The sequence below is a fragment of the Schistocerca cancellata genome, chromosome 3, assembly GCF_023864275.1.
Source record: "Schistocerca cancellata isolate TAMUIC-IGC-003103 chromosome 3, iqSchCanc2.1, whole genome shotgun sequence".
Classification (NCBI taxonomy): domain Eukaryota; kingdom Metazoa; phylum Arthropoda; class Insecta; order Orthoptera; family Acrididae; genus Schistocerca; species Schistocerca cancellata.
In genome coordinates this window covers 326,325,230-326,353,158 of record NC_064628.1, presented here as the reverse complement: position 1 = coordinate 326,353,158, position 27,929 = coordinate 326,325,230, and the positions used below count along the sequence as shown (strand labels likewise).

General features: G+C 38.7%; 1 protein-coding gene across 6 annotated transcripts in view; it reads right to left on the bottom strand.

The window, feature by feature from the left end:
• The window catches only part of LOC126175019 (inositol polyphosphate-5-phosphatase A), a 275,390-nt gene that overhangs the window by 18,341 nt on the left and 229,120 nt on the right, over nt 1–27,929 (bottom strand). For 2 of the 6 annotated variants that reach the window (XM_049921515.1, XM_049921517.1), the window contains one exon: nt 16,024–16,060. In XM_049921515.1, coding sequence (XP_049777472.1) covers nt 16,024–16,060 — 37 coding nt within the window. Of the gene's footprint in view, nt 1–14,093; nt 16,061–27,929 lie in introns of those variants that run through there. The other 4 variants (XM_049921513.1, XM_049921514.1, XM_049921511.1 and 1 more) reach the window with 2 other exon arrangements.

Sequence of the window (27,929 nt, the reverse complement as noted above, 5' to 3'; positions counted from 1 at the left end):
TGGATTTATTCCCATAAATTATATAGTTCTTATCTGTGGATGTCCAGAGAGATTTCTGACTGTTACATACAATTTTCCATAATCATACGTGATTGGTCATGACCTTGCGACTGGCCATGACATCTGGCAGCTGACATACCTTACAACCTATGATGACCCCTTGGGTCCAACTTAATATGCGCACCTAGATGCAGGTGCCCTGTACTTGCACTGCCAGCTGAGCAGGTCATCTCACAAAGTTGGTCACCTGTGCCCATGTGATATTTCAGGTGTACCAGTGCAGTATCTTATCTACAGTGGTCCTGTCAATGAGGATGGACCTATTAAGTGGCAAAGAAGCTGTCTAGCGCTTCCTCAGTTGGTGTCACCAGACTGTCTGGACCATGTACTAACCCTCTGAGTTAGAGGCCAGCTGGAAGGAAGTAGTGGTCAGATGTTCAATGCTATTTCAGCAACAGAAGGCCTCAGATTGTAACAATGTAAACTGTGGACTGTTTTCAGACACCAGTGTGCAGAGTGCTCCCTTAATTGCTAATATCTTAGAGAGACCATGGCTGATTGATACTATGAATACATCTCACACTATCAATGGAAACTTGTTCCCGGTTTTTTGCAAGTGCTGCTCAAGTGCAAAACAAACTGTTTGCTGGCAGCCAAACTTGATACCAGGGCCTGTAGTAGGAAGACAGGTCCTACAGGCCAGGCAATACAAATGCAAAGGAGATTATAGAGAATAATGGGTATAGTAATTGCACACAAATGTAAAGATTAAAATAAAACAGAAAATGGTGGAGAACAGCACCAAACCAGTTGGGGGAAAAATAATATCATGAGAAAAAGTGTGAGATTGTTACGTTTACTATCCACATCATCATTTAATCTAAAAAATGAATGCTAATGACCCTTAGACAATTGCCTAGTACACATTCAGAATTATTTGTAAGACTGTGGAGGATTCTCCATTAAAGGTAACGTACTGTATTCTGCAACTGCTACAGTATAGCACAGAAGGCAACAAAAGGAAATGTGTGATGAGACAAACAGAAACGACACTCCTATCCAAGGACAATAATTACATTGAAGTAACAGTGATTTATGATGGTCTCTGGACATTACAAAAGGTGGCACTTGGTCCTTAACCCAATGACATCATATTTAAATACCCTTCTGGTTGCTGTGAAACCAGATTTAATGCATATATGGTAATATGACTGTTTTCCATGTCAATTAATATGATTGTTGGGTTGGTAGACAGCCTTATAAATGTAGAGCACCACATCAGTTTCCTCTATGACCACAGCTTGTCATCTGGCGTGATTGGATTAATAGGGCGTGTGATCACCAGTGACAGCAATGCATGCTTTGCAGTGTGCTTTCATGCTGGCCACAAGGCTGGTAAGAAGGTATAGTGATAGGGCTTCCATTATTCCACCAGCACGGTTGACAACTGCTGGATGGTCATTGGTGCATGTGTACATTTTGCAACGTGTCCCCCCAATGCATCCCAGATGTGCTCAGTAGGATCAGAGGTGGGCAACGATCAGTTCTGTCCATTCACAGAACATCCTCTCGTCCCCAGAGTTCCTCCACCTGCACTTTTTGACTAGTCACTTATTGCCATCCATAAAATAAATTCAGGGCCAAATGTACTCCTGAAAAGACCCACCTGGGGAAGGAGTACAGTGTCAAAATAAAGCAGACCAGAGAGTATACCGAGTTGAAAAATTTGACGGTCAGTGCACCCTTGCAACATTATACTTCCCCAGAGCACAAAACCTGGTCCACAAAAACTATAAGGTTTGACACTGTTCCCGGGTGCATTAAGTGTTCCACACCCCTCACCACATGATGACATATCCTGTATCACTACTCAGAATGAATCTGTTCTTATCTGTAAAGAGGACATGCTCCCACTCCTTGCTGGTCTTGTCTCTATGTTCTTAGCACCATTTCAAACAGTGTACTGATGTGTGGGAGTCAGCAGAACACAATGTACTGGTCATCAGGCAAAGAGACTGTCCCCATGCAGTCACGGTGCCACTGTGGAGACTGTGGGCCTTGCAGTCCTGTTACATATGGTTGCAGTTGTACCCACTGTTTGATGTGAATCTCTTCTTGCCTGTTGCACAATGCAGACATCTGTTGCTGTAGTTGACCACCTCCTCTCCTTCAGGCAGCAGTGCCAGTGGTTTGGAAACACTGGTGTGAGCAACACCAATTCCTGGGCTAATTTGCCACACTTCAACCTTCTTCCAGTTTTTCACTGATTCTTCCCAGGATGAAGTCATGCAAATGTCTCCAGCCCATGTTGCAATGAAGAACAGCACTCAGTGCACCATAACTGCTCACCGATTGACACACCCCATTCCTTCAACTGTGTTGCGTAGTTGGGCCAGCCATATTTGGGGCTTCAGTCACACTGTATGACATCCAACTTTCTGTACACAACTGGGAAAAATGCCCCCACACTTTCATTCATTTTCACCAAGAAGTTAACTTACTACTTTATCTATCTTGTCCTTTATTTTTTCAGAACAGCACATTTTCTTGAGCACACATCAGTGTGTGTAGTGCTAAATCAAAGGTTTTTCAAGAATATAAAATCCATGGCTAATAGGATTCACATATTGAGAAAATGAGTTGGGTTTCACATGTTCAGTGTGCTCAAAAATGATAACAATCACAGAGATAAATTTGTTTCAAGTAAGTTACTATGTTTGAACAAAAATTATCTTGTAAAATACCGTTACAAATAAAGTTGAGTGACATAGGACGATACTTCTGTGGCTGAAATTCCACTTCATTCTTCAGCTGTCCAATACAGTTCTCTGCTTAAGAGAATGGTAGGAACTTAACTGTGGAGATAATTCACTGAAAAATTCTGAATACAACCTGACAGGTGGTGACATTGTGGTCCTCAGTCCAATGGATGGTCTGATATAGCTCTCCACACTAATCTATCCTCTACAAGCATGGTTACTGCAACCTACCTCCAGTTAGATCTGTTAATTATTTTCAAGCCTTCATCTCTCTACACAGTTTTTACACCCTAAACTTCTTTCCATTACCAAATTGACAATTTCTTGATGATCAGGATGTGTCCTATCAACATATTCCTTTTTTTAGTCAAGTTGTGCCACAAATTTCTTTTTTCTTATCCGCACAAGGTGGGATTCCACGCAAATACCTTCAGAAAAGACTTCCTTCACATACTGTTACATCTGATGCCAACAAATGTCTCTTTTTCAGAAACAGTTTTCTTGCTATTGCCAATCTACATTTTACATTTACATCAAACTCTCCAAGCTACTGTATGGTGCATGGCATAGTGTACCTTGTACACTCCTAGTCATTTCCTTACCCGTTACGCCAAGGAATAAAGTGAGGGAAAAGTGACCATCTATACACCTTTCATTTTACCCTAATTTCTCGTATCTTCTTGAACCGTATGTAAAATGTATATTGGCAGCAGTAGAATTATTTTGCAGTCAGCTTGAAATGTCAGTTCTTTAAATTTCCTCAATAGCATCTCACGAAAAGAGCACCATCTTCCATCCAGGGATTCCCATTTGAGTTCACAAAGCATCACCATAACACTCACAATTTGGTTGAACCTACCAGTAACAAATCTAACAGCATGCCTCTGACTTATGTCATTGTCATCCTTTAATATGAGCTGGTGGGCAGTACTCAAGAATGGGACACCCTAGTGTTGTATACATGGTCTCCTTTACAGATGAACCACACATTCCTAAAATTCTCCCAAAGAACCAAAGTTGATCATTTGCCTTCTCTACTACTTTCCGTATGTGCTCGCTCCACCTCATATCGCTTTGTGATGTCACATCTAGATATTTAATCAATGTGACTATGTCAAGCAGTACACTACTATTGCTGTATCAGAACATTACAGAACATTTTCCTTCTCATCTGCATTAACTTACATTTATCTACCTTTAGAGCAAGCTTTCATTCATCACACCAACTAGAAATTGTGACTAAGTCATCTTGAATACTCCTAGAGCCACTCAATGATGACACCCTGTGTCTGGCATCATCAGCAAACAGTCACAGTTTGCTGCTTACCCCGTCCACCACATCATTTATGTATATAAAGAATAAGAGCAGTTCTATTGACTTCTCTGGGGGCAGTCCTGATGATACCCTTGTCTCTGATGAACACTTGCCGTCGAGGACAATGTACTTACTTGCTGTTTCTTAGGAAGTCTTTAAAGCACTCACACATCTGGGAACCATTCCCTACATTTTACGAAGGGGCACAGTGTCAAATGTTTTCCAGAAATCTGGGGATATGGAATGCACCTGTTGCATGGTTCACAAGCTATCACATGAGAAAAGATCACAAGTGATGCTTCCTAAATCTGTGCTGATTTATGGACAGATACTCATTTCAAAAATACTAAATTTCCTTGAGACAGAAGAGCTTGTCTTCAAGAATACTGCTGCAAAAAGATGTTCAGTAGTTTGGTCTGTAATTTTGCAGGTACATTCTTTTACCATTCTTATACCCATGTGTCACATGTGCTTTTTTCCAGTTGCTTGGGAAATTGCACTGGGTGACAGATTTGCAATAAATACAAGCTAAGTAAGGAGACAATGCCATAGCGTTCTCTGTAAAACTGGACTAGGATTCAATCTGGACCTGGTGACTTGTTTCTAACTTTTTCAGTTACTTCCCTATGCCAGGTATGCCTATTACTATATCCACCATATCGGAGTCTGTATGACAGTCAAATGGTGGGATGTTCATACGATTCACTTGCATGAATGATTTCTTAAACATGAGACTGAAAACTTTGGTTTAAATTTTTCTTGCAGAATTACTGCTGTATGTTGTGAAGCCACAACTGACTGGTAACAGATGATAAGACATGGAAACCCCCAGGAGCTAGGTGAAGGCAACATCTAGCCTCTTACTGATGATGACACCATGCAATGGTTTTCTTTGAAAAGTGCTGGAAACTATGAGACTTCTTATGAAGCCTCAAAAAAAATAAAAAAAAAAAAAAAAAAAAAAAAAAAATACACCTGGCTTTATGGTACAATCCTGTTGAGCTATCTGTCTGGTGGAGACACTTTTGTGATAATTGCTAGCCTCCCTAGCTCTCACTCGCATCCACATACAAATGAAACGTACAGAATTTATGCCTGCCACACTTACTTGGTATTAACAGGATTTTTTTATTAAATGGAAACAACCATTTATGCAGACATTGAAGTCTCCTTACATGTTGACTGCCGTAAGATTGCTGGCAGACACAGTAGAGGTTCACAAGTAACATCGTGTGCCTGCTGGCAGCTACATGCACTACTCTCTTTAGTACATTTTATAGTGCAGTACTGTGCATTAATTTGTATTTCTTGACTGAGTTGATGCCAGTGAACAAAAAGTCAGGTACCTACATCATGTTCACTGTTTTGAACTTCATTTTTTGCAACTTTACCCATCATTGAGAGACATACTGTACTAACCAGAGAGGAGCATGTGGCTGCTGTGGACTAAGTTGTTAGGTATGAACCTCTGTTATGTCTGGGGTGGCCTCATGGCAGTTAGTATGTTAATGCATTAACTTTCACTTTATGTATTATGTGGAATATTTTGCAGATAGAGAATGAAACAAGGAATTTTAATAAAATTGGTAGTCAAGTGTACACTGCAGATTCATTCACTGAAATGTAGAAAGTAAGTCTCTCGCCCTTACTGAATAAACATCTCTGTAAGGGATGTTGATAAGAATCTGAGGCCAGGAAGGAGGTTGCACTGAGGCTAGATAAGAATCACTAAGTTCTTGCATGTAACAGACTTCCCCAGGTCCCCTGAGATCTGTAACTGCATGCTGAGAAGAGAACTGGTTTAAGTGAAGCATCTATGCAATAGCTGCTGAACTCCAGTCAGTTAGTGATTGTTGCAGCATCTTAAAACTGTAATAACAGCTGCAAACTTTGAGAAGACACACATTATGTTATTCCAATTACAACAGTATGAAATAGCTGATGCCACACACATATCAAAGACTATGTAAAATTATGTGGGATAGTCCTGGTAGAATGTAAATGTTTTAGAAGTAAAAGAGACCACACACTGAATAGCAGCAGCATTGTGGCATCAACATGTAAATATTTCTAGAAGTAAGAGAGCCCCTCCTCACTGAATACCAGAAGCACTGAGACATCGACAGGCACACACAAATGTGAAGGAAAACTTGCTAGCTTTTTTATTGTTCGGTGAGTGGTCCTCCACTCTTAAATTATATACAAACCAAAACACACAGCAAAAAAAGTTTCGCGTCACCCCAGTTCCCAGAATTCCTGAAGACAGATGTTGACTGTGGATATTGTATCACAGACACAGTCCCTTTGACTGTTCAAAGATGTCACTAAACCCGCACAAATGTGTAAACAACCACACATGAGCAGTGCCTATTAGACGGAGGGGGTCAGACAGCCGATCAGTTTCAGTCATTCTACCAGGAAGGAGGTCCACGACTGCTGTTGTCTGTGTTCAACCATGCCTAGACGGTCAATACTGCGGTTTGATTGCATCTGCATTGTTACTTTGTGCCAGGATGGGTTCTCAACAAGGGAAGAGTCCAGGCGTCTCGAAGTGAACCAAAGAGATGTTATTCGGACATGAAGGAGATACAGAGAGACAGGAACTGTCGATGACATGCCTCGCTCAGGCTGCCCAAGGGTTACTAATGCAGTGGATGACCACTACCTACGGATTATGGCTTGGAGGAACCCAGCCAGCAACACTGCCATGTTGAAAAATGCTTTTCGTGCAGCCACTGGACGTCGTGTTATGTCTCAAACTGTGCGCAAGAGGCTGCATAATGCTCAATTACACTCCAGACGTCCAGGCCGAGGTCCAACTTTGCAACCACATCATCACCAACTTTGCAACCACATCATCATGCAGCATGGTACAGATGGGCCCAACAACATGCCGAATGGACCACTCAGGATTGGCATCACGTTCTCTTCACTGATGAGTGTTGCATATGCCTTCAATCAGACAATCGTTGGAGACATGTTTGGAGGCAACCCGGTCAGGCTGGATGCCTTAGACACACTGTCCAGCGAGTGCAGCAAGATGGAGGTTCCCTGCTGTTTTGGGGTGGCATTATATGGGGCCAACGTACGCTGCTGGTGATCATGGAGGGCGCCGTAATGGCTGTCTGATATGTGAATGCCATCCTCAGACCAGTAGTACAACCATATCGGCAGCACACTGTCGAGGCATTTGTCTTCATGGGAGACAATTCGTGCCCCCATCGTGCATGTCTTGTGAATGACTTCCTTCAGGATAATGATATCACTCACCTAGAGTGGCCAGCATGTTTATCAGACATGATCCCTATCGAGCATGCCTGGGATAGATGGACAAGGGCTGTTTATGGACGGGGTTGCCCAACGACTACTCTGAGGGATCTACGCTGAATTGCCGTTGAGGAGCGGGACAATCCGAACCAACAGTGCCTTGATGAACTTGTAGAGAGTGTGGCACGATGAATACAGGCATGCATCAATGTAAGAGGACGTGCTACTGGGAATTACAGGTACCGGTGTGTACAGCAATCTGGACCACCACCTCTGAAGATCTCACTTGGTACAACATGCAACGTGTGGTTTTCATGAGCAATAAAAAGGGCAGAAATGATGTTTATGTTGATCTCTGTTCCAATTTTCTGTACAGGTTTCGGAACTCTCGGAACCGAGGTGATGCACAACTTTTTTCGATGTATGTATGTAAGGAATATTTTGTAGGGAGAATTAACTAAGAGAAATCTTTGGATACGATGGGTGCACTACTTGTTAAATTCAGACCAAAATCAAAGGAAAAACTACACTTTTCTGCATATTTGTCAGAGATTTGTAACTGTGAATTATACATGCCCACCATTTTATACCAGGAATGGAGGAGGAGTCCTGTAGTCGATGTTGTCACAACCAAAAAGACAAAGTTAATTTTATTTGAAACTTCCTTGTAGATTAAAAGTGAGTGCCTGACTAAGATTCAAATTTGGGACCTTTGCCTTTGGAAGGTAAGAGCTCTACTGACTTGAGCTATCCAAGCAAGACTCACGAGCTGTTCCCTTAGCTTTACTTCTGCCACCACTTCACTTCCTAGCTTCCAAACTTAATTTTATTTGCCAAAATGATTATGGCCATTTTTGGGATAAAAAGTTATTCTTTTTACTCATTACTCTGCAAACATTTATTGTAAAATCACTTATGAATACATGTGTGTCTTCATGACAACTGGATGAAAGAAATACATGGGGAGAGGTCTGGAGAAAAGGACAATATCATCATTCATTGTGAAAATTATACCTGCCCTAATGCTTTGAAATTGAAAAAAAACTAAGGGACATGAATTTTGAACTTTCCATAAAGTCACCCAATGTGCCAGTTTGGCACCCCCCAACTTCCACATGTAAGATTATAGCAGAAAGGATGAACTTGAATGGTTTTGTTTCATTAATATTCTTCCTGAAACAAAACCATTCAAGTTTGCTTCATTAATATTCTTCCTTTAGATGGGTAGATCACATAACTAATGAGGAGGTATTGAATAGAATTAGGAATAAGAGAAATTTGTGGCACAACTTTACTAGGAGAAGGGATCGCTTGGTAGGACATATTCTGAGGCATTAAGGGATCACCAATTTTGTACTGGAGGGCAGAGTGGAGGGTAAAAATTGTAGAGGAAGACCAAGAGATGAAGACACTAAACAGATTAAGAAGGATGTAGGTTGGTTGCAGTGGGTACTGGGAGATGATGAAGCTTGCACAGGATAGAGTAGCATGGAGAGCTGCATCAAACCAGTCTCTGGACTGAAGACCACAACAGCAGCAACAACAACAACAACAACAGCAACAGCAACAACAACAACAACAACAATATTCTTCCTATTGCAATACTTCACAAAGGTGCTAGTTTGATAAAACTGCTGAAGACATGGAGATACATAAGTGAAGTACAGCCACTCGATGACAGTCATGTCTCTTCAATTGTGAAAAAAAAAGTGCACTGCATTTGATATGACATGCATATTGCTTCTAGACACAAACAGAAAATTCAATATGAAGTTCAATACTGACCAGATAAAGAGAGAAAATTTCTCTTGACACAAAATAAAGCCAAATCTAATTCCCCTACAGTCACCCAAAGAGAAGTAATAAGCTGTGGTGAAGGATGTGATTGAGGTTTTCAAGACCTGTGTGATAAGGGTAATGTTGGCCTGTGGATGGTTTCCCAGTGACAACTGGTTTAAGGGAAAAATGTTGTTGGGAGTTTGTATCTGGGGTAACTGGGCAGGATGTTGTCTGCCCGTAAAGGTTCTAGCAAGGTTATCAGCGTATCTGGATAATTCCATTTTAACATTAGAGAAACAGACCTATGGGTACCCAAGACATATGGTAACAGATGACAATCATCAAAATTGAGTTACTACTGGACATTGGTGCATTACTTATGCACAGAGGATTTTTTGGTGATATCAGAGAGATGGAGGCAATATCCAGGAAGGTTGCCCATTAAATTTTGAAGGTTCAGATGAAGCAAATTTAATTTTGATATTCTAGAGAAAAGAGCAGATGTTGGTTGCTGCCAATGTGTGAATCAGACTCTAACGAATTTTGAGTTATTTTTTTGTAACTATTCCCAAGTTTTTTTTTCAGCTCTTCATCCTACTCTTTTTAACTGTCCCACTGCTCACATCTCTCAAGAGTAATGTTTTCTTCTTAACTTCCTGCTCCCAGAGCCCAAAGACTTTCACAAAACATTATGGCTGAGTCATTGATTATGGTTTTGTTTAACCCAGTGTTTCTTTTATGGTAGGAACCTTAGTGCTAAGCATTTGACCACCATAGTCACATAATCCATTTACCATTCTCTTTCTCTCTCTTTTTATTTTATTCCATTATATGAGTCTTTGTGAGAGTAAGTCTGAAACTGTTAGCAATGAACCAGTAGTATGTTTGTCCAGTCATTTTTGTCAAGTATTGTTGGATTGGGATTTGTTTGTGTCCCTTGATTTGAAGATAATATGTTTTCTCTGTGAATGTAAAGCTAAGTGTTGGCCTTTACATGTGTGATTCATATGTATGCTAAACATAATACACTAGAAGTCTTAATCGGTGTTTATAAGAATAAAACAATCATATTTTAATCAGCATACATTGAAAAAATTACTAATACTTATTATCCACAAAAAAATAAAACACTCCTTTAAGGATAAATAATCTCAAGCATTATTAAACTAAGAACGACAATTAATCAAATGAAATTTATTTCCCATTTCCCCCAATTTTAACATAACTATGAAAATAAAACTTACTGAATCATGCCTATTAACCAAATATGTTCCATACTGGACTCCCATAAATTTTTAACAGAGTAGTGTCACCACCAAGTCTTCCTACTCACCTTGTTTTAGGATAGCAATGAGAGCCACTCGGCTTTAATTACAATACTTTTCTTCTCACTGCTAAAATTTCGGCAAGTTTGCATGTGTAAAAGTATGTGTGGGTTTTCTTTGCTCAAGAAGGCCTTGGTGTAAAGCTAATAACATGTTAATAGTCTGTCTCCAACTCAATGAGTCATCTTTACAGTGAGTAGCAATCTATCTAAACAATGTTGATATCTCAAACTGGAGTTTCCATTGTTTAATGAAGTTTCATCAGATATAAAACAAGAAAATTTCAAACCTACTATCCTTAATAATATTTAGCAGTAAATGTCATCTTTTGATACTCTTCTTAAATTACACGCTTGCAAAGGAAAACTGAAGAGAATTTCTGTCTATACGAGACACAATTAGTGTATTTTTCTTCCACCCATACAGGGTTCAGAATTTTATGTGCTCTCTCCTTCAGTTTTATCACCATCATTATGATGTCTTAAACCACCAGGAAGCTATGACAAGCATATAACATATATAATATCACTAGCACTAAATAAATGATATCATTATGTGATGCAGAATAATTCTTCTTCTTCTTCTTACCTACCTATCTATACTTATATAAACTGAAGACCTCCATTGCGATTTGGCCTAATCGCAGGGCCTACTGTAGGGATTCTGATACAGTTTCACTACCTGATTCATGAGGGACATTTGTCTAATAAACCTGGGCTCTAAAATGCAAAACTTGTTCAGTAGAAGAGATGTGTTTCACAAGAAATTGTTCATAGCTCTTAAGGTGTACATTTTAGAGCCCCTTCTTTGCTTCAAATGATTGTTCCTGTCATTCCTCTCAGGCATCCTCCACCATGTTTTTCTGTTTGCATGTGAATGCTAATCTCAAGGTCTACTGTAGGGATTTTGATACAGTTGTCACTAATAGATAAGACTGATTCACGAGGAAGGTTCGTGGGCAGCCGTAAGGCTACCCAACTGCAGCACCAGGTCACCACAAGCTATCGCTTTTGTAAGGCTGGCACAAGCTACTGCTGACTTCTTAAACAACTTGTGTTGCAGGACATATCAGATATTGAGCTGCAGGACAGATATCAAGCTGATAAAAACACATTTTTTGGTATGGAGTTAATGTTTAAGGCTATGGGAAAAGATCACACAGAAAATTGCACAGGGCTGGCACTGGAGTCATGTGGACAGCAAGTGGCTGTACCTTGTGGAAACTCTGTTGCAAGTGAGCTGACTGCACCATGCTGGCACTGCAGTCACACCCCCGCAAGTGGCTTATGATATTCTTTGAATTTCAATCATAACTCTGTGCAGTGGACCATAAACAAAATTACCACTACACCAGATTAGTTATCCAGTTGTAGATACTCAGTGGTACTTGCTACGCATGTGAAGCCAAAGTGGGTCACCAGTTATAAAATAAAATAAACACCTGAAGATAATACGAGGGCAGTTCAATAAGTAATGCAACACATTTTTTTTTTCTGAAACAGGGGTTGTTTTATTCAGCATTGAAATACACCAGGTTATTCCCCAATCTTTTAGCTACACAACACTATTTTTCAACGTAATCTCCATTCAATGCTACGGCCTTACGCCACCTTGAAATGAGGGCCTGTATGCCTGCACGGTACCATTCCACTGGTCGATGTCGGAGCCAACGTCGTACTGCATCAATAACTTCTTCATCATCCGCGTAGTGCCTCCCACGGATTGCGTCCTTCATTGGGCCAAACATATGGAAATCCGACGGTGCGAGATCGGGGCTGTAGGGTGCATGAGGAAGAACAGTCCACTGAAGTTTTGTGAGCTCCTCTCGGGTGCGAAGACTTGTGTGAGGTCTTGCGTTGTCATGAAGAAGAAGTTTGTTCAGATTTTTGTGCCTACGAACACGCTGAAGTCGTTTCTTCAATTTCTGAAGAGTAGCACAATACACTTCAGAGTTGATCGTTTGACCATGGGGAAGGACATCGAACAGAATAACCCCTTCAGTGTCCCAGAAGACTGTAACCATGACTTTACCGGCTGAGGGTATGGCTTTAAACTTTTTCTTGGTAGGGGAGTGGGTGTTGCGCCACTCCATTGATTGCCGTTTTGTTTCAGGTTCGAAGTGATGAACCCATGTTTCATCGCCTGTAACAATCTTTGACAAGAAATTGTCACCCTCAGCCACATGACGAGCAAGCAATTCCACACAGATGGTTCTCCTTTGCTCTTTATGGTGTTCGGTTAGACAACGAGGGACCCAGCGGGAACAAACCTTTGAATATCCCAACTGGTGAACAATTGTGACAGCACTATCAACAGAGATGTCAAGTTGAGCACTGAGTTGTTTGATGGTGATCCGTCGATCATCTCGAACGAGTGTGTTCGCACGCTCCGCCATTGCAGGAGTCACAGCCGTGCACGGCCGGCCCGCACGCGGGAGATCAGACAGTCTTGCTTGACCTTGCGGCGATGATGACACACGCTTTGCCCAACGACTCACCGTGCTTTTGTCCACTGCCAGATCACCGTAGACATTCTGCAAGCGCCTATAAATATCTGAGATGCCCTGGTTTTCCGCCAAAAGAAACTTGATCACTGCCCGTTGTTTGCAACGCACATCCGTTACAGACGCCATTTTAACAGCTCCGTACAGTGCTGCCACCTGTCGGAAGTCAATGAAACTATACGAGACGAAGCGGGAATGTTTGAAAATATTCCACAAGAAATTTCCGGTTTTTTCAACCAAAATTGGCCGAGAAAAAAAATGTGTTGCATTACTTATTGAACTGCCCTCGTACATTAAGTGCTGAAATATGTATGAATGAACGAAAAATAAATTAATTGTGTCTTGCATGATGTAGAAATTCTCTCCACTTTACTAGCAACTACTACTAAATATTATCGAGTTTTCTAGATTCTTGAATTAAAGAGATCTGTAGCTGCATTATGAGAAATAATGTTGAGTGCAAATAGGTTTTTACTGTTACACAAGGAAATAACTGACATTATTTGAAAAAATATGAATGTCATCATAACTATTAAATTAGCAATAGGAGATAAATTTAGTAACTTTCTGCTGATTTTACTAATTTAAATGTAGCTTCTATAACTACACACAGTACGTAACAGTGTAGTGATAGCTTACTGTTAACATGTTTAGTTAATAACAACTACTTCTCTGTTGTTCATGTATATCTAAGTAAGTCCAGATCCTTAAAATTCTCTATCATGATGGGATCTAGAGATTACACTGAATTGGTGATTGAATAAATGAGTTTCATATTATAATGAGCTACTGGAAGCCTGATTCTTTGAATATACAAATAACTAATTGAAGACCTGAGACCACTTGGATTTCTCCATTATTGTAGTACTCACCCTAACCCAAGTCAACTTCTTTACAAGTATAAACTTATGCTGATGTTTCAAGTTCATCCAATACTGAAGAAAAGCTAGGAAGGCAGGGAATATTTTAACAAATAATTACACACAGTGGTTTGGGCAATGATTCATGCATCAGCACAGCATGCACATAGGAGTGAGATATTTATAAAAAGATCAAGCTTGTGACTGACTCATGGTGCATCACTAATGATTCACTACATTGCTGATTAATTATTTCAATAATCATCATTGTGTCTTCACATCTCATTTATTTCCTGAACCTGTTTTGCACCCTGTTCAATAAGGATTAGGTTTTATTTTTCTTTATTTTAGATGAATCACTAGTTATACATAATTCACAGTTTCAACACAACAGAAATTCTGTATTTGGTCATAAATACTGCAGTAAATATAATCAGTCTCAGAGAATATTAACACAGCTGTGCAGTGTCATGTCTTAATGAAAATATATACATATAATATAAAGTATAAAAAATAAATACACCATGGACAACAGCATGCACAAAGAGTTACATTTTGCATACTTTGCCAGTACATAACATATACAAGCAACAACTGGTTTTAACTACTGCCAGCTTTTACTTACAATAAAATTCAACAAACTACTTTCAATCTGTTTCATTCCTTTTTGGCATAGTCAGAGATTCAGTTCATCCACAGTTAAGCAGAAAACCAGTTTAGAGTAAACAACAACATCCTTCCTGTTTTCTTTCCTCCCTTTCACTTTGACTTCTATCACTTTTGCTACCCCTAATACAACAGTTCATTGAAAAAAACTGAAATGGATTAGTGCTTGTTGTGCTTGCATCAGTTTCTATTAACTGAGGATCACCAACCAATGGCTGCCTACTAAAAGAAGGCACATCAAGAGATTCAAGAAGAGTACTAATACTCCTTCCACTCTCCTCAGAGTTATATCTATCAGGAAACTCTTTGTCTAATAATCTAAGTGTAGCTGAACTTGTCTGCGCCTCTACTGGCAAATCTGGTTCTTTCTGTAAACTGAGGACAGAATCACAAATCTCTGATTTTGGATTATTTACATCAACTGCATCACAAGCAACAGAAGAAAGCAGGGTTGATGGACTACTACTCATATGCAATGCAACAGGTACTGAGACTTTAGTGCCAACAAATGAACATTTATTTCCAGTTTCTGTCTGATCAGCATAATTTTGTTTCCTATTGACAGTTTCCTTGGGAAGGTTTACTGCTTCAGAAGAAAGAACGCAATCAACATTCATAATATGTTCACGAGAATAACTAGTTTCATCATCACTAGCAACTTCCTCAAACCAGTCTTCATCAGAGGAACTATGATGACTTTGAAGGCGTACAGAATGAGAACTTGAATCAGAGATCAATCGAACACGAATTTTTGGTTGAACACTGATTGGAGCACGAGGAGTTCCCTTTCTTGACCATGAATCACTGAAGCATCTGCATTTTCGCAGTCCGTGCTCTGAAATTTGTTGAGATGATGTAGCTATGTTAGTTTCTACAAAACTCTGTCCAACATTTTCCATACTGTTTGTTGAATAACTTCTTTTGACACTATTTTTAATGACTGAAAATAAGTCACCTGTTTGTGTCAATGGTGTATAGTCCATTTGCCTTAATTCAGGATGTTTTGCAGTTGCAACATGTGACAAAGCACCCTCTGCTCCTTCTTGTATTATTCTGAAGTTATCTAACTGAGTACAATGATGAACTTCCTCAGGTACAATTGAATTTGTACTTTGTGTGCAATCTGCTACAGGTTCATATATATTAGTATCAGTTTGTGTATCATCAAATACTTTATCACAGATAAAACTTTCATTTATTTTTTTAACCACATCTAGACACACAGAGGATTCTACATTATCCAGATGTCTTTTATCCAGAGGCTCAAAGGTTTGTTCCATATATGAAGGAACTGGTGACGATGAAGGGGTGTCAACACTTTCTGGTGTATATGGCTCATGCAAAAGGGCAGATTGAGGTAGTGCAAGAAAATGAGTGTTAGGATTTGGTTCTATCACCACATATGTATTTGCTCTTTGGACATTGAGGTTGTGCTTGGAAGGCCAGAAATTGGAATTGCTTGAATTGGTCTCAAAAGACAAAACTGGACGTCCGAAGCATGGTGGAGATTCACATTCAGCATCACGATACGTGCAACATGAGATCATACCTGCATTTGCAATTAGATCCAACTTCAGGAAGACAGGCTGAAACAGAAGAAAAATTGTATGATGCTAGAAAGTTTGAAAATTCCACAGAAATTTTCTTGTCTAAAGAGGTTTCCATGATACAAACAGTAACAAAAAGCTGGATTGTTACAACTTTTTTTAAAATAGACACATTGCTGTACATTTTCAAAGAGAACATAATATGTAACCTCCATAAATCTTAAACTTCAGACAGTGTTTACTTTAGTACCCATTCAACAAAATAAACAAGAAATAATACAGGAATAAACCACATCATTACAAAAATTTGCACAAAAACAGAGTTTCACAGAACAGATTATAGCGTCAACAACAGTATATGTAACTGCTTGGCTCACTTGATGTATAATACATTACCGACTGTCATTAAATTGTAAGCTTCATTCCAATAGAGGAGTGCTGAAGTTTAATATTTAATGCAATATTTACATAATTTGTGAACTATTCCATCAGTACATGGTGAAACAGACATAATAAAAACTGGAAGACACATCATGTATTTCACAACAGTATTTATTTTATAATTTTTTATAAACTGACTTTCAGATTTCTAGGCCCTCCTCAACAATTAAAATTAAACAGATAGTCCACAAGTTACAGCAAGAGTTCATAGCTACATGAAGATTGCTTTTTGAAAGCTCTGCGACCTTTTATGGTAGTAGTTGTGGTCTTCAGTACAAAGACAGGTTTGCTGCAGCTCTCCACTGCTACTCTTGTGTAAGCCTTATCATCTCCAAGTAACTACTGCAACCTACATCCTTCTGAATCTGCTTACTGTACTCATCTCTTGGTCTCCCTCTACAATTTTTGCCACCAACACTTTTCTCCAGTACTAAATTGGTGATTCCTTGATGCCTAAGAATGTGCCCTACCAACTGTTCCCTTCTTCTAGTAAGGTTGTACCACAAATTTCTCTTCTCCCCAATTCTATTCAATACCTCCTCATTAGTTATATGATCTACCCATCTAAACTTCAGCATTCTTCTGTAGCATCACATTTCAAAAGCTCTTTTCTCTTCTTGCCTACACTGTTTATCATCCATGTTTCACTTCCATACATGGCTACACTTCATACAAATACTTTCAGAAAGACTTCCTGACACTTAAATCTATATTTGACGTTAACAAATTTCTCTTCTGCAGAAGTGCTTTGCTTGCCACAGCCAGTCTACATTTTATATAGTCTCTACTTTGACCATGGTCAGTTATTTTGCTTCCCAAATAGCATCACTTATTTACTACTTTAAGTGTCTCATTCCCTAATCTAATACCCTCAGCGCCACCTGATTTAGTTAGGCTACATTCCATTATCCTTGTTTTGCTTTTGTTGTTGTTCATCTTACATCCTTCTTTCAAGACACTGTCCATTCCGTTCAATTGCTCTTCCAGGTCCTTTGCTGCCTCTGACAGAATTACAATGTCTTCAGCAAACCTCAAAGATTTTATTCCTTCTCCATGGACTTTAATTCCTACTCCAAATTTTTCTTTTGTTTCCTTTACTGCTTGCTCAATATACAGATTGAATAACATCAGGGATAAACTACAACACTGTCTCATTCCCTTCTCATCCTCTGCTTCCCTTTCATGCTCCTCGACTCTTGTAACTGCCATCTGGTTTCTGTACAAATTGTAAATAACCTTTCGCTCCCTGTATTTTACACCTGCCACCTTCAGAATTTGGAAGGAGTGTTCCAGTCAGCACTGTCAAAACCTTTTCCTACGTCTACAAATGCTAAAAATGTAGTTTTGCCTTTCCTTAACTTGTCTTCCAAGATAAGTTGTAGGGTCAGTATTGCTTCGCATGTCCCTACATTTCTATGGAATCCAAACTGATCTTCCTCGAGGTCAGCTTCTACCAGTTTTTCCATTCTTCTGTAAAGAATTCATGGTAGTATTCTGCAACTGTGGCTTATTAAACTGATAGTTCAGTAATTTTCACATCTGCAGCACCTGCTTTCTTTGGAATTGGAAATATTATATTCTTCTTGAAGTCTGAGGGTATTTCTGTCTCATACATCTTGCTCACCAGATGGTAGAGCTTTGTCATGGATGGCTCTGTCAAGGCCATCAGTAGCTCTAATGGAATGTTGTCTACTCCGTAGACCTTGTTTTGACTTAAGTCATTCAGTGCTTTCTCAAATTACTCACACAGTATCATATCTCCATTCTCATCTTCATTTATGTCCTCTTTTATGTCCCTAATATTGCCCTCATCTCCCGTGTATAAACCCGCTTTATACTCCTTCCACCTTTCTGATCTCTTCTTTGCTTAGGACTGGTTTTCCATCTGATCTCTTGACTTTTTCCAAAAGTCTCATTAATTTTCCTGTAGGCATCATCTGTCTTATCCCTAGTGATATATGCTCCTACATCCTTACACTTGTCCTCTAACCATTCCTGCTTAGCCATTTTGCAATTCCTGTCGATCTCATTTTTTTAGACGTTTGTACTCCTTTTTGCCTGCTTCATTTATTGCATTTTTACATTTTCTACTTTCATTGATTAAATTCAATATATCTTGTGTTACCAAAGGATTTCTACTAGCCCTTGTCTTTTTACTAACTTGATCCTCTGCTGCCTTCACTATTTCACCTCTCAAAGCTACCCATTTTTCTTCTACTGTATTCCTTTCCCCTGTTCTTGTCAATTGTTTCCTAATGCTCCCTCTGAAACTCCCTACGACCTCTGGTTATTTCACTTTATCCAGGTCCTATCCCCTTAAATTCCTGCCTTTTTGCAGTTCAGTTTTAATCTGCAGTTCATAACCAATAAATTGTAGTCAGAGTCCACATCTGTCCCTAAAAATGTCTTACAATTTAAAACCTGGTTCCTAAATCTCTGTCCTAGCATTAACAATCAATCAAACCTTCTGGTGTCTACTCCACTATACAACCTTCTTTTATGATTCTTAAGCCAAGTGTTAGCTATGATTACATTATGCTCTGTGTAAAATTCTACAAGGCAGCTTCCTCTTTCATTTCTTTCCCCCAGACCACACTTACCTACTACTTTTCCTTCTCTTCCTTTTCCTACTACTGAATTCCTGTCCCCCATGACTTTTAAATTTTTGTCTCCCTTAACTATCTGAATGATTTCCTTTATCTCATATATATAGCTAACACTTGGTTCAAGAATCATAAAAGAAGGTTGTATACATGGAAGAAGCCTGGAGATACTGACAGATTTCAGATAGATTATATAATGCTAAGACAGAGATTTAGGAACCAGGTTTTAAATTGTAAGACATTTCCAGGGGCAGATGTGGACTCTGATCACAATCTATTGGTTATGAACTGTAGATTAAAACTGAAGAAACTGCAAAAAGGTGGGAATTTAAGGAGATGGGACCTGGATAAACTGAAAGAACCAGAGGTTGTAGAGTGTTTCAGGGAGAGCATAAGGCAACAATTGACAGGAATGGGGGAAAGAAATACAGTAGAAGAAGAATGGGTAGCTTTGAGGGATGAAGTAGTGAAGGCAGCAGAGGATGAAGTAGGTAAAAAGACGAGGGCTAGTAGAAATCCTTGGGTAACAGAAGAAATATTGAATTTAATTGATGAAAGGAGAAAATATAAAAATGCAGTAAATGAAGCAGGCAAAAAGGAATACAAACGTCTCAAAAATGAGATCGACAGGAAGTGCAAAATGGCTAAGCAGGGATGGCTAGAGGACAAATGTAAGGATGTAGAGGCTTATCTCACATGAAAATTAAAGAGGCCTTTGGAGAAAAGAGAACCACTTGTATGAATATCAAGAGCTCAGATGGAAACCCAGTTCTAAGCAAAGAAGGGAAAGCAGAAAGATGGAAGGAGTATATAGAGGGTCTATACAAGGGCAATGTACTTGAGGGAAATATTATGGAAATGAAAGAGGGTGTAGATGAAGATGAAATGGGAGATATGATACTGCGTGAAGATTTTGACAGAGCACTGAAAGACCTGAGTCGAAACAAGGCACCGGGAGTAGACAACATTCCATTAGAACTACTGACAGCCTTGGGAGAGCCAGTCCTGACAAAACTCTACCATCTAGTGAGCAGGATGTATGAGACAGGCGAAATACCCTCAGACTTCAAGAAGAATATAATAATTCCAATCCCAAAGAAAGCAGGTGTTGACAGATGTGAAAATTACCAAACTATCAGTTTAATAAGTCACGGCTGCAAAATACTAACACAAATTCTTTACAGACGAATGGAAAAACTGGTAGAAGCTGACCTAGGGGACGATCAGTTAGGATTCTGTAGAAATATTGGAACACGTGAGGCAATACTGACCCTACGACTTATCTTAGAAGCAAGATTAAGGAAAGGCAAACCTACATTTCTAGCATTTGTAGACTTAGAGAAAGCTTTTGACAATGTTGACTGGAATACTCTCTTTCAAATTCTAAAGGTGGCAGGGATAAAATATAGGGAGTGAAAGGCTATTTTAAATTTGTATAGAAACCAAATGGCAGTTATAAGAGTTGAGGTGCATGAAAGGGAAGCAGTGGTTGGGAAGGGAGTGAGACAGGGTTGTAGCCTATCCCCGATGTTATTCAATCTGTATATTGAGCAAGCAGTGAAGGAAACAAAAGAAAAATTCGGAGTAGGTATTAAAATCCATGGAGAAGAAAAAAAAACTTTGAGGTTCGCCGATGACATTGTAATTCTGTCAGACACAGCAAAGGACTTGGAAGAGCAATTGAAGGGAATGTATAGTGTCTTGAAAGGAGGATATAAGATGAACATCAACAAAAGCAAAATGAGGATATTGGAATGTAGTCGAATTAAGTCGGGTGATGCTGAGGGTATTAGATTAGGAAATGAGAGACTTAAAGTAGTAAAGGAGTTTTGCTATTTGGGGAGCAAAATAACTGATGAGGGTCGAAGTAGAGAGGATATAAAATGTAGACTGGCAATGGGAAGGAAAGCGTTTCTCACGAAGAGAAATTTGTTAACATCGAGTATAGATTTAAGTGTCAGAAAGTTGTTTCTGAAAGTATTTGTATGGAGTGTAGCCATGTATGGAAGTGAAACATGGACAATAAATAGTTTAGACAAGAAGAGAATACAAGCTTTCAAAATGTGGTGCTACAGAAGAATGCTGAAGATTAGATAGGTAGATCACATAACTAATGAGGAGGTGTTGAACAGGATTGGGGAGAAGAGCAGTTCGTGGCACAACTTGACTAGAAAAAGGGATTGGTTGGTAGGACATGTTCTGAGGCATCAAGGGATCACCAATTTAGTATTGGAGGGCAGCGTGGCGGGTAAAAATCGTAGAGGGAGACCAAGAGATGAATACACCAAGCAGATTCAGAAGGATGTAGGGTGCAATAGGTACTGGGAGATGAAGAAGCTTGCACAGGATAGAGTAGCATGGAGAGCTGCATCAAACCAGTCTCAGGACTGAAGACAACAACAACAACAACAACAACAACAACAACAACAACATCTCATGTATTTCCTCAAACTACTCCTCATCTGCCGAGCTAGTTAGCATATAAACTTTTACTACTGTGGTGGGTGTGGGCTTTGTGTCTGCCCTGGCTACGATAATGTGTTCACTATGCTGTCCATAGTAGCTTACCCATATTCCACTTTCTTTATTCATTATTAAACCTACTCCTGCATTACCCCTATTTGATTTTGTATTTTTAACCCTTTATTCACCTGACCAGACATCCTCTTCCTCCTGCCACCGACCGAGCGAGGTGGCGCAGTGGTTAGCACACTGGACTCACATTCGGAAGGACGACGGTTCAATCCCGCGTCCGACCATCCTGATTTAGGTTTTCCGTGATTTCCCTAAATCGCTCGAGGCAAATGCCGAGATGGTTCCTTTGAAAGAGCACGGCCGACTTCCTTTCCCGCCGTTCCCTAATCCGATGAGACCGATGACCTCGCTGTTTGGTCTGTTCCCCCAAACAACCCAACCCAACCCGCCACCGAACTTCACTAATTCCCACTATATCTAACTTTAACCTTTCTATTTCCCTTTTTAAATTTTCTAACCTACCTATCCGATTATGGGATCTGACATTCCATGCTCTGATCTGTGGAACGCCAATTTTGGTTCTCTTGATAACGACGTCCTCCTGGGTAGCCGCCACCCGAAGATCAGAATGCGGAACTATTTTACTTCTGGAATATTTTACGCAAGAGGATGCCATCATCATTTAACCATACAGAAGATCTGCATGCCCTTGGAAAATAATTATGGCTGTAGTTTCTCCTTGCTTTCAGCTGTCCGCAATATCCAAGGCTGTTTTGATTGGTATTACACAGTCAGATCAGTTAATCATCCAGACTGTTGCCCCTGCAACTACTGAAAGGCTGCTGCTTATCTTCAAGAACCATGTGTTTGTCTGGCCTCTCAACAGATACCCCTCTATTGCAGTTGCACTTATGGTATGACTATATACCTATACGAAAAACACAAGAATATTAAAATATACAAATAAGCTATGAGCAAATAAGCCTTGCATTACATTATTCTTAAAGAATGAAAGTATAAAAACGCACAGGTCAAAGTAGTATGCATGTGAGCACTGGTATAGACTACCGTATTATAAGGATAAAATAACTGGTGAATGTGATGAACAGATAAAACACTGACGAGGCAAGGAAGGGGGCACAGAGGAGGTAGCAGACAGTGGAACGCGGGCAGGGAACAATTATACTATTTATAACAAGTGTATTATCTAATTGTGAGAAAAAACTGGCTACAGCTACTTTAACATGAGTGAGTAATGAAACTCTATTTGATCATTAAGAATTAAGGCAGGATTCTGTGTTTACTGATACCCAGAATTTCAATTAATGTTAGTTTACTACCTTTATCATTTTGGTAGGACATGTTTTGAGGCATCAAGGGATCACAAATTTAGCATTGGAGGGCAGTGTGGAGGGTAAAAATCGTAGAGGGAGACCAAGAGATGAATACACTAAGCAGATTCAGAAGGATGTAGGTTGCAGTAGATACTGGGAGATGAAGCAGCTTGCACAGGATAGCGTAGCATGGAGAGCTGCATCAAACCAGTCTCAGGACTGAAGACCACAACAACAACAACTACCTTTATTTGCTCTATGAAGAACACTACAGTTAATACCATAAGCACCCTATCCATTCACAGCCATGTTCAGCAAAGGTGGAGTCTTTCTTCTTCAATCTACACCTCCTTTCACTTTAAGTTAGTGAAGTATTTTTATTTTTGTATTTATTTGTTTTGGTTTTAGGCAACATTGACCATACAGCGAGCAAACAGCCAGCAATAATCATATCACTACAAATTTAACATAAAAACTTTAACTTGAAATAAAATGATAGACTGAGCTTTGCTTTAGCCAACCAATGTACTAAAGAGATTACATTATGTCCAAGTCTATTTTTACAGTGTTTTCATATGGAGTATCTTATCATAATTTAAAAACTATAGAAATTAACAATAATTTGATTCATCATATTCAAATATAAGTTCTTAATTTAAAATGTGTGCCGCCCCCCCCCCCCCCCCCCAAACATACAGTTACGATGTATTATTCTAACTGGTCTGTCTCTATAAGAGTAATTTAGCCATGTGGGCTTATGGTATTCGGCTATCAAACTGTACTTGCTTACACTTAATTGGTAGAGTAAGGAGGTAACACTTATAGTTAGGGGGAAATCCATAGTGACCAGTATTTCTTGTGCTCTCTTTTACTTAGTGCATGACAGAATTACACAATTCGAATCTGCAATGTTAGTATGATCCTCATCGCAATGGTGCCCTTATCAGCTGAAATTTTTATGGATTATTTTGAACAAACATTTCTAGATAAAAAGCCCCTAAGTTTTAAAATGCGCTACTGGTCCAAGTATGTGGATGACATACTGTGCTTGTGGACAGATACTATCAGATAATTAAACAAATGTTTCCAATATTTAAATTCAAAACAGAAAAATTAAGTTTACAATGGAGTTGGAAGGAGAATCAATCAAGTCCTTAGAACCTAGCATTAAAATTTGCAAGCAAACACTTACATTTAAGATCAGCTATAGCCAATGCTTCATAAAGGAAGTTAAAGAAGGGCCTTTGCATACTGCTACTTTTTAGGGTTCCCTACCTCAATTGGTAAAAATGGAACCTTTATAGGATCACTTCCTCAATAAATTCATTTTTCCTAGCCAATGAGACAAATATAAATAAAACCTATTGAAAGAAGCAAAGCAATTTCTTTTAATTGTAATATACAAACTACAATTAGTTAATCCCTACATCTCAGCCCAGTAAATTCAATGTTAGTTTGTATACGTAAAGATAAGATTGTAGTGCTTACTTCTGTCACTGACAAGCTTCGAACAATCCTTCTATCACTTAGATGTAAAAAAAAAAAAAAAAAAAAAAAGGGGGGGGGGGGGAGGGGGAAGAAAGAACGTTACTGTGTCATCTACTGATTCTTTGGTGTTGTACTCAGCTAACAGTGCCACCTATTGGTTCTTCAGTGTACTACACTGTCTGCTGTCACTAAAGTAAACATTCAAACTACTAAGCTGAGCAGATTCATAAAACTTTATATTATGGTATTTTTTCCTCCCCATGATCTGATTTTAATGAAATAAAGCCTATATGTCATCCCAACCTATACTCAAATTACCAGTGAAAACCTCATAAAATCTATCTCGTAGTTTTTGAGATAAGCGTGTTCAAACAAGAAACTGCATACAGTACTGATTCTAATCCTACCATAATTAATAATATACTTACATGAAAAAGGAGGCAGAGGATAACAGCACTTCTGTATCCTCCTCAGAAGACAGTAAGTAACACTGACAACAGATGGGTCACCAAACTATATGTACATAGGATTTCACAAGTATATACCAGCAAACTAAAATCCAGGAAATATAGACCAGCTTTCTACAATAGCAATACTGTTGCCCACATTCTGTTAAATAGTTAAGACTAGATTCCAACTTCAAAAAAGAATAGAATTTATGTGTTTCCCTGCAATTTGCATAGAAAATTATATGTAGGTCAATCAGATGGTGCCATAAAATTAGATTGACTGAACATGAAAGGAGCTGGAGACTGAAAAAGAAAGATTCCACCTTTTCTGAACACGTTTGGCAGAAAACTAACATTTCCTGAAATTCTGGGTATCGATAAACATCAAGCACAGAATCTGAACATAGCATGTAATGATAAATTTTATTGTTAAATTAGCAGCAGCCAGTTAATATTTTTCACACCATAAGACAATACACACATTGCAAATATAGTTGTAAAAGGTCACACATCTTGCAAAACAATATTTGCACAACTATAAACTCTCACAGATGTTGTGTGGACTGTTAGTTCCCTTTAAGTTATTTGAAGATGGCACAGAAAGCTAAGAGCTGGTTCGCAACAAACTATACAATAAACATTATTGTGGAACATCAATACTGTGTGTTCCAGTTTTAAATAAAAGAACTACCTGCATCGTTATATCCTATTCATATGTGAATGTTATAGCAGTGGGATGGTTACTCTGTAACTTAGACTTCCTGTAAACTAATTCAAAAACGGCATAAATTTATAGCAGAAAGTTAACAATGAATACCTTCATTAATGATATTATTAGAAAGAAAGGGAAATTTTTTAATGTTAATTAAATGCTAAACTCCAGATATAAAAGTTCACAGGGTTTCAAGAACTTAAAGATTCTGCTTCCAAAGCATGATGATGCTACACCAGGGATAACAAGCAGCACCTTCACATTCATGCTAAAGATTTTCATCAAAATATGGAAAAAGACTGTGTTTTGGAATATGGCAGATTTGTGAGCTGGCAAATGTTGACTGGTTTATTATTGCTATGAATGAAGTTTGTCTCCAGAAGAATACGTAATTTGATATACTCCTCCATGTGGTTTGTCCACTGTTTATGAAGTAAAATCTGAAATCTTTCAGAGTTCTAATTATGGCAGACTATTCAAGCAAGACTAGTTGAGCAAGTGTATTGTAGATTTCCAGCATGTTATGTTTGCTAAGGCAAACAGTGTCCAAGCTGATAAGTGAAAACTAACGGTATATGAAATCAATCTCGTGATCGATGTCACTGAATAATGAAGAGTACTCTTATAAAGACCAACAGTGCTGATACAATGCATGTGATTTCGGAATTTAGCATTTGAAACAACCTGTTTTAGCACAGCTTCACAAATACAATTTTTGTAAGGAGAATTTCTGAATTTTTCATCATGAGTACACACACACTTACATGTTGCAGGTGTAATAATTAAACAGTGACAGAAATTACACAATTTGAAAGTGAACATGGTTCTCCAGGGCTGCAGACTGTGTGAAAAGGAGAAGGATATTTTTATGTATAGGTTTTTCACAAAAAGGGAATTAGTTATCAATTAACCCATCATGTTTAAATCCTTTAACTTCTTCCTTCACAGAATCTAATATTTGGACACACTTATTTTTATTGCTATGAGTAGTTGTTATGATATTGCTTTTCTTCTTTGAGACCCTTTATCAGAGAGCCACATTCACCAAATGTCTCTTTCATCACACTGTTACTTTCCTCTGTTTCAGTGAGTGAGTTCCTTTTTACTCTGTAGCATACTCCACATAACCTTCACTATAGTGCAGCCATAACTCCCAATCACAAATACAGTGTCACTGCAGTAGATGTTGAATGGGCTATACACGTAGCAATGCTTTATGTAGCTCATTTAAGAAACACAATGGGATCCTAGATGCAATTGAAACTCACTTTGATTCCATTGATGTCATATTTTACTCATCTGCTATACTGGTATACAAGTGCAAACAAATAATCTTCATTATTATTTATTGCTATAGTTCATTACATGCACAGCTTCTTACAGAACTGAAGCGTATCTTAATACTCTAGGTTCACAGTGAATGGCTGAAATACCACCATAAAATATATTTCTCTATTTTACTGACATGGTGAACTACATTCATAAAAGTAAATGACAGCACAGACAAAATATGGATCTCTCTCTATAATCTTGGTGAGAGGTAAGCCATTTATTCTGCTGCAAGACATTAATTCCACCTGAAATGAGACACTAAGAGAGAAAGGGGTGGGGGAGTTAATTTAGGTATTTTACTTAATAAGATTGTGTGAGAGAACTATAGTTCTATACTGCTGTTCACAATTCAATACCTTAAATGTGACAAATAAATCTGGATTGCATCTATTACTGTGTGCACATTTCAAAGACTGTCAGTAAAGTAACTGGTGGGAGTTACAGGATCAAGGGAAGTCTAATGAAATGGACTGCTTTCTGATCACTGCCAACTTTATCCGGCAGACGAAACAGTGTTCATTGTGTTTACAGTTGTGATAGCTAAAGTGAGATGTGTAATTAAAGATTAATGAAATACTCTATATAACTGAGTATAAAAAATCTTATTAAGTGACTTTCCTTCTCATCCCATCCGTTAAATCTCCCTTGATCTGGGGTTCTGGGTGACACTTCTTAACTCTACCCCTCTTCCTACACCCTTCCAGTCCTTTTCCTTCAACCCTCTTCCTTCCCCTTCAATCTTCAGCCAGAAGGAGAAGCCACTGGCTCTGAAAGCCTGCATATTTAAAATCTTTTTTTATTTGTGTGTTCACCTGCTGCCACTTGGTGAGTACATTTTTTTATCTATCCAATTATATTATTTAATTACTTACTGGATGTGTTAACAACATTGACTCATTAAGAAGAAATTGCAACATTCATTCAGCGTACACAAGATAGAAGAAAGTATGTGCACTTGCATGACAATTCTTTAAGCATTGTACTGCAGTATTCGGCAGGTTTCATTTTCAATAAGCTTCCAGCAGAACCAGAAATAATAATAAACTAGAGCCTGTATGATAAACCCCACGTAAT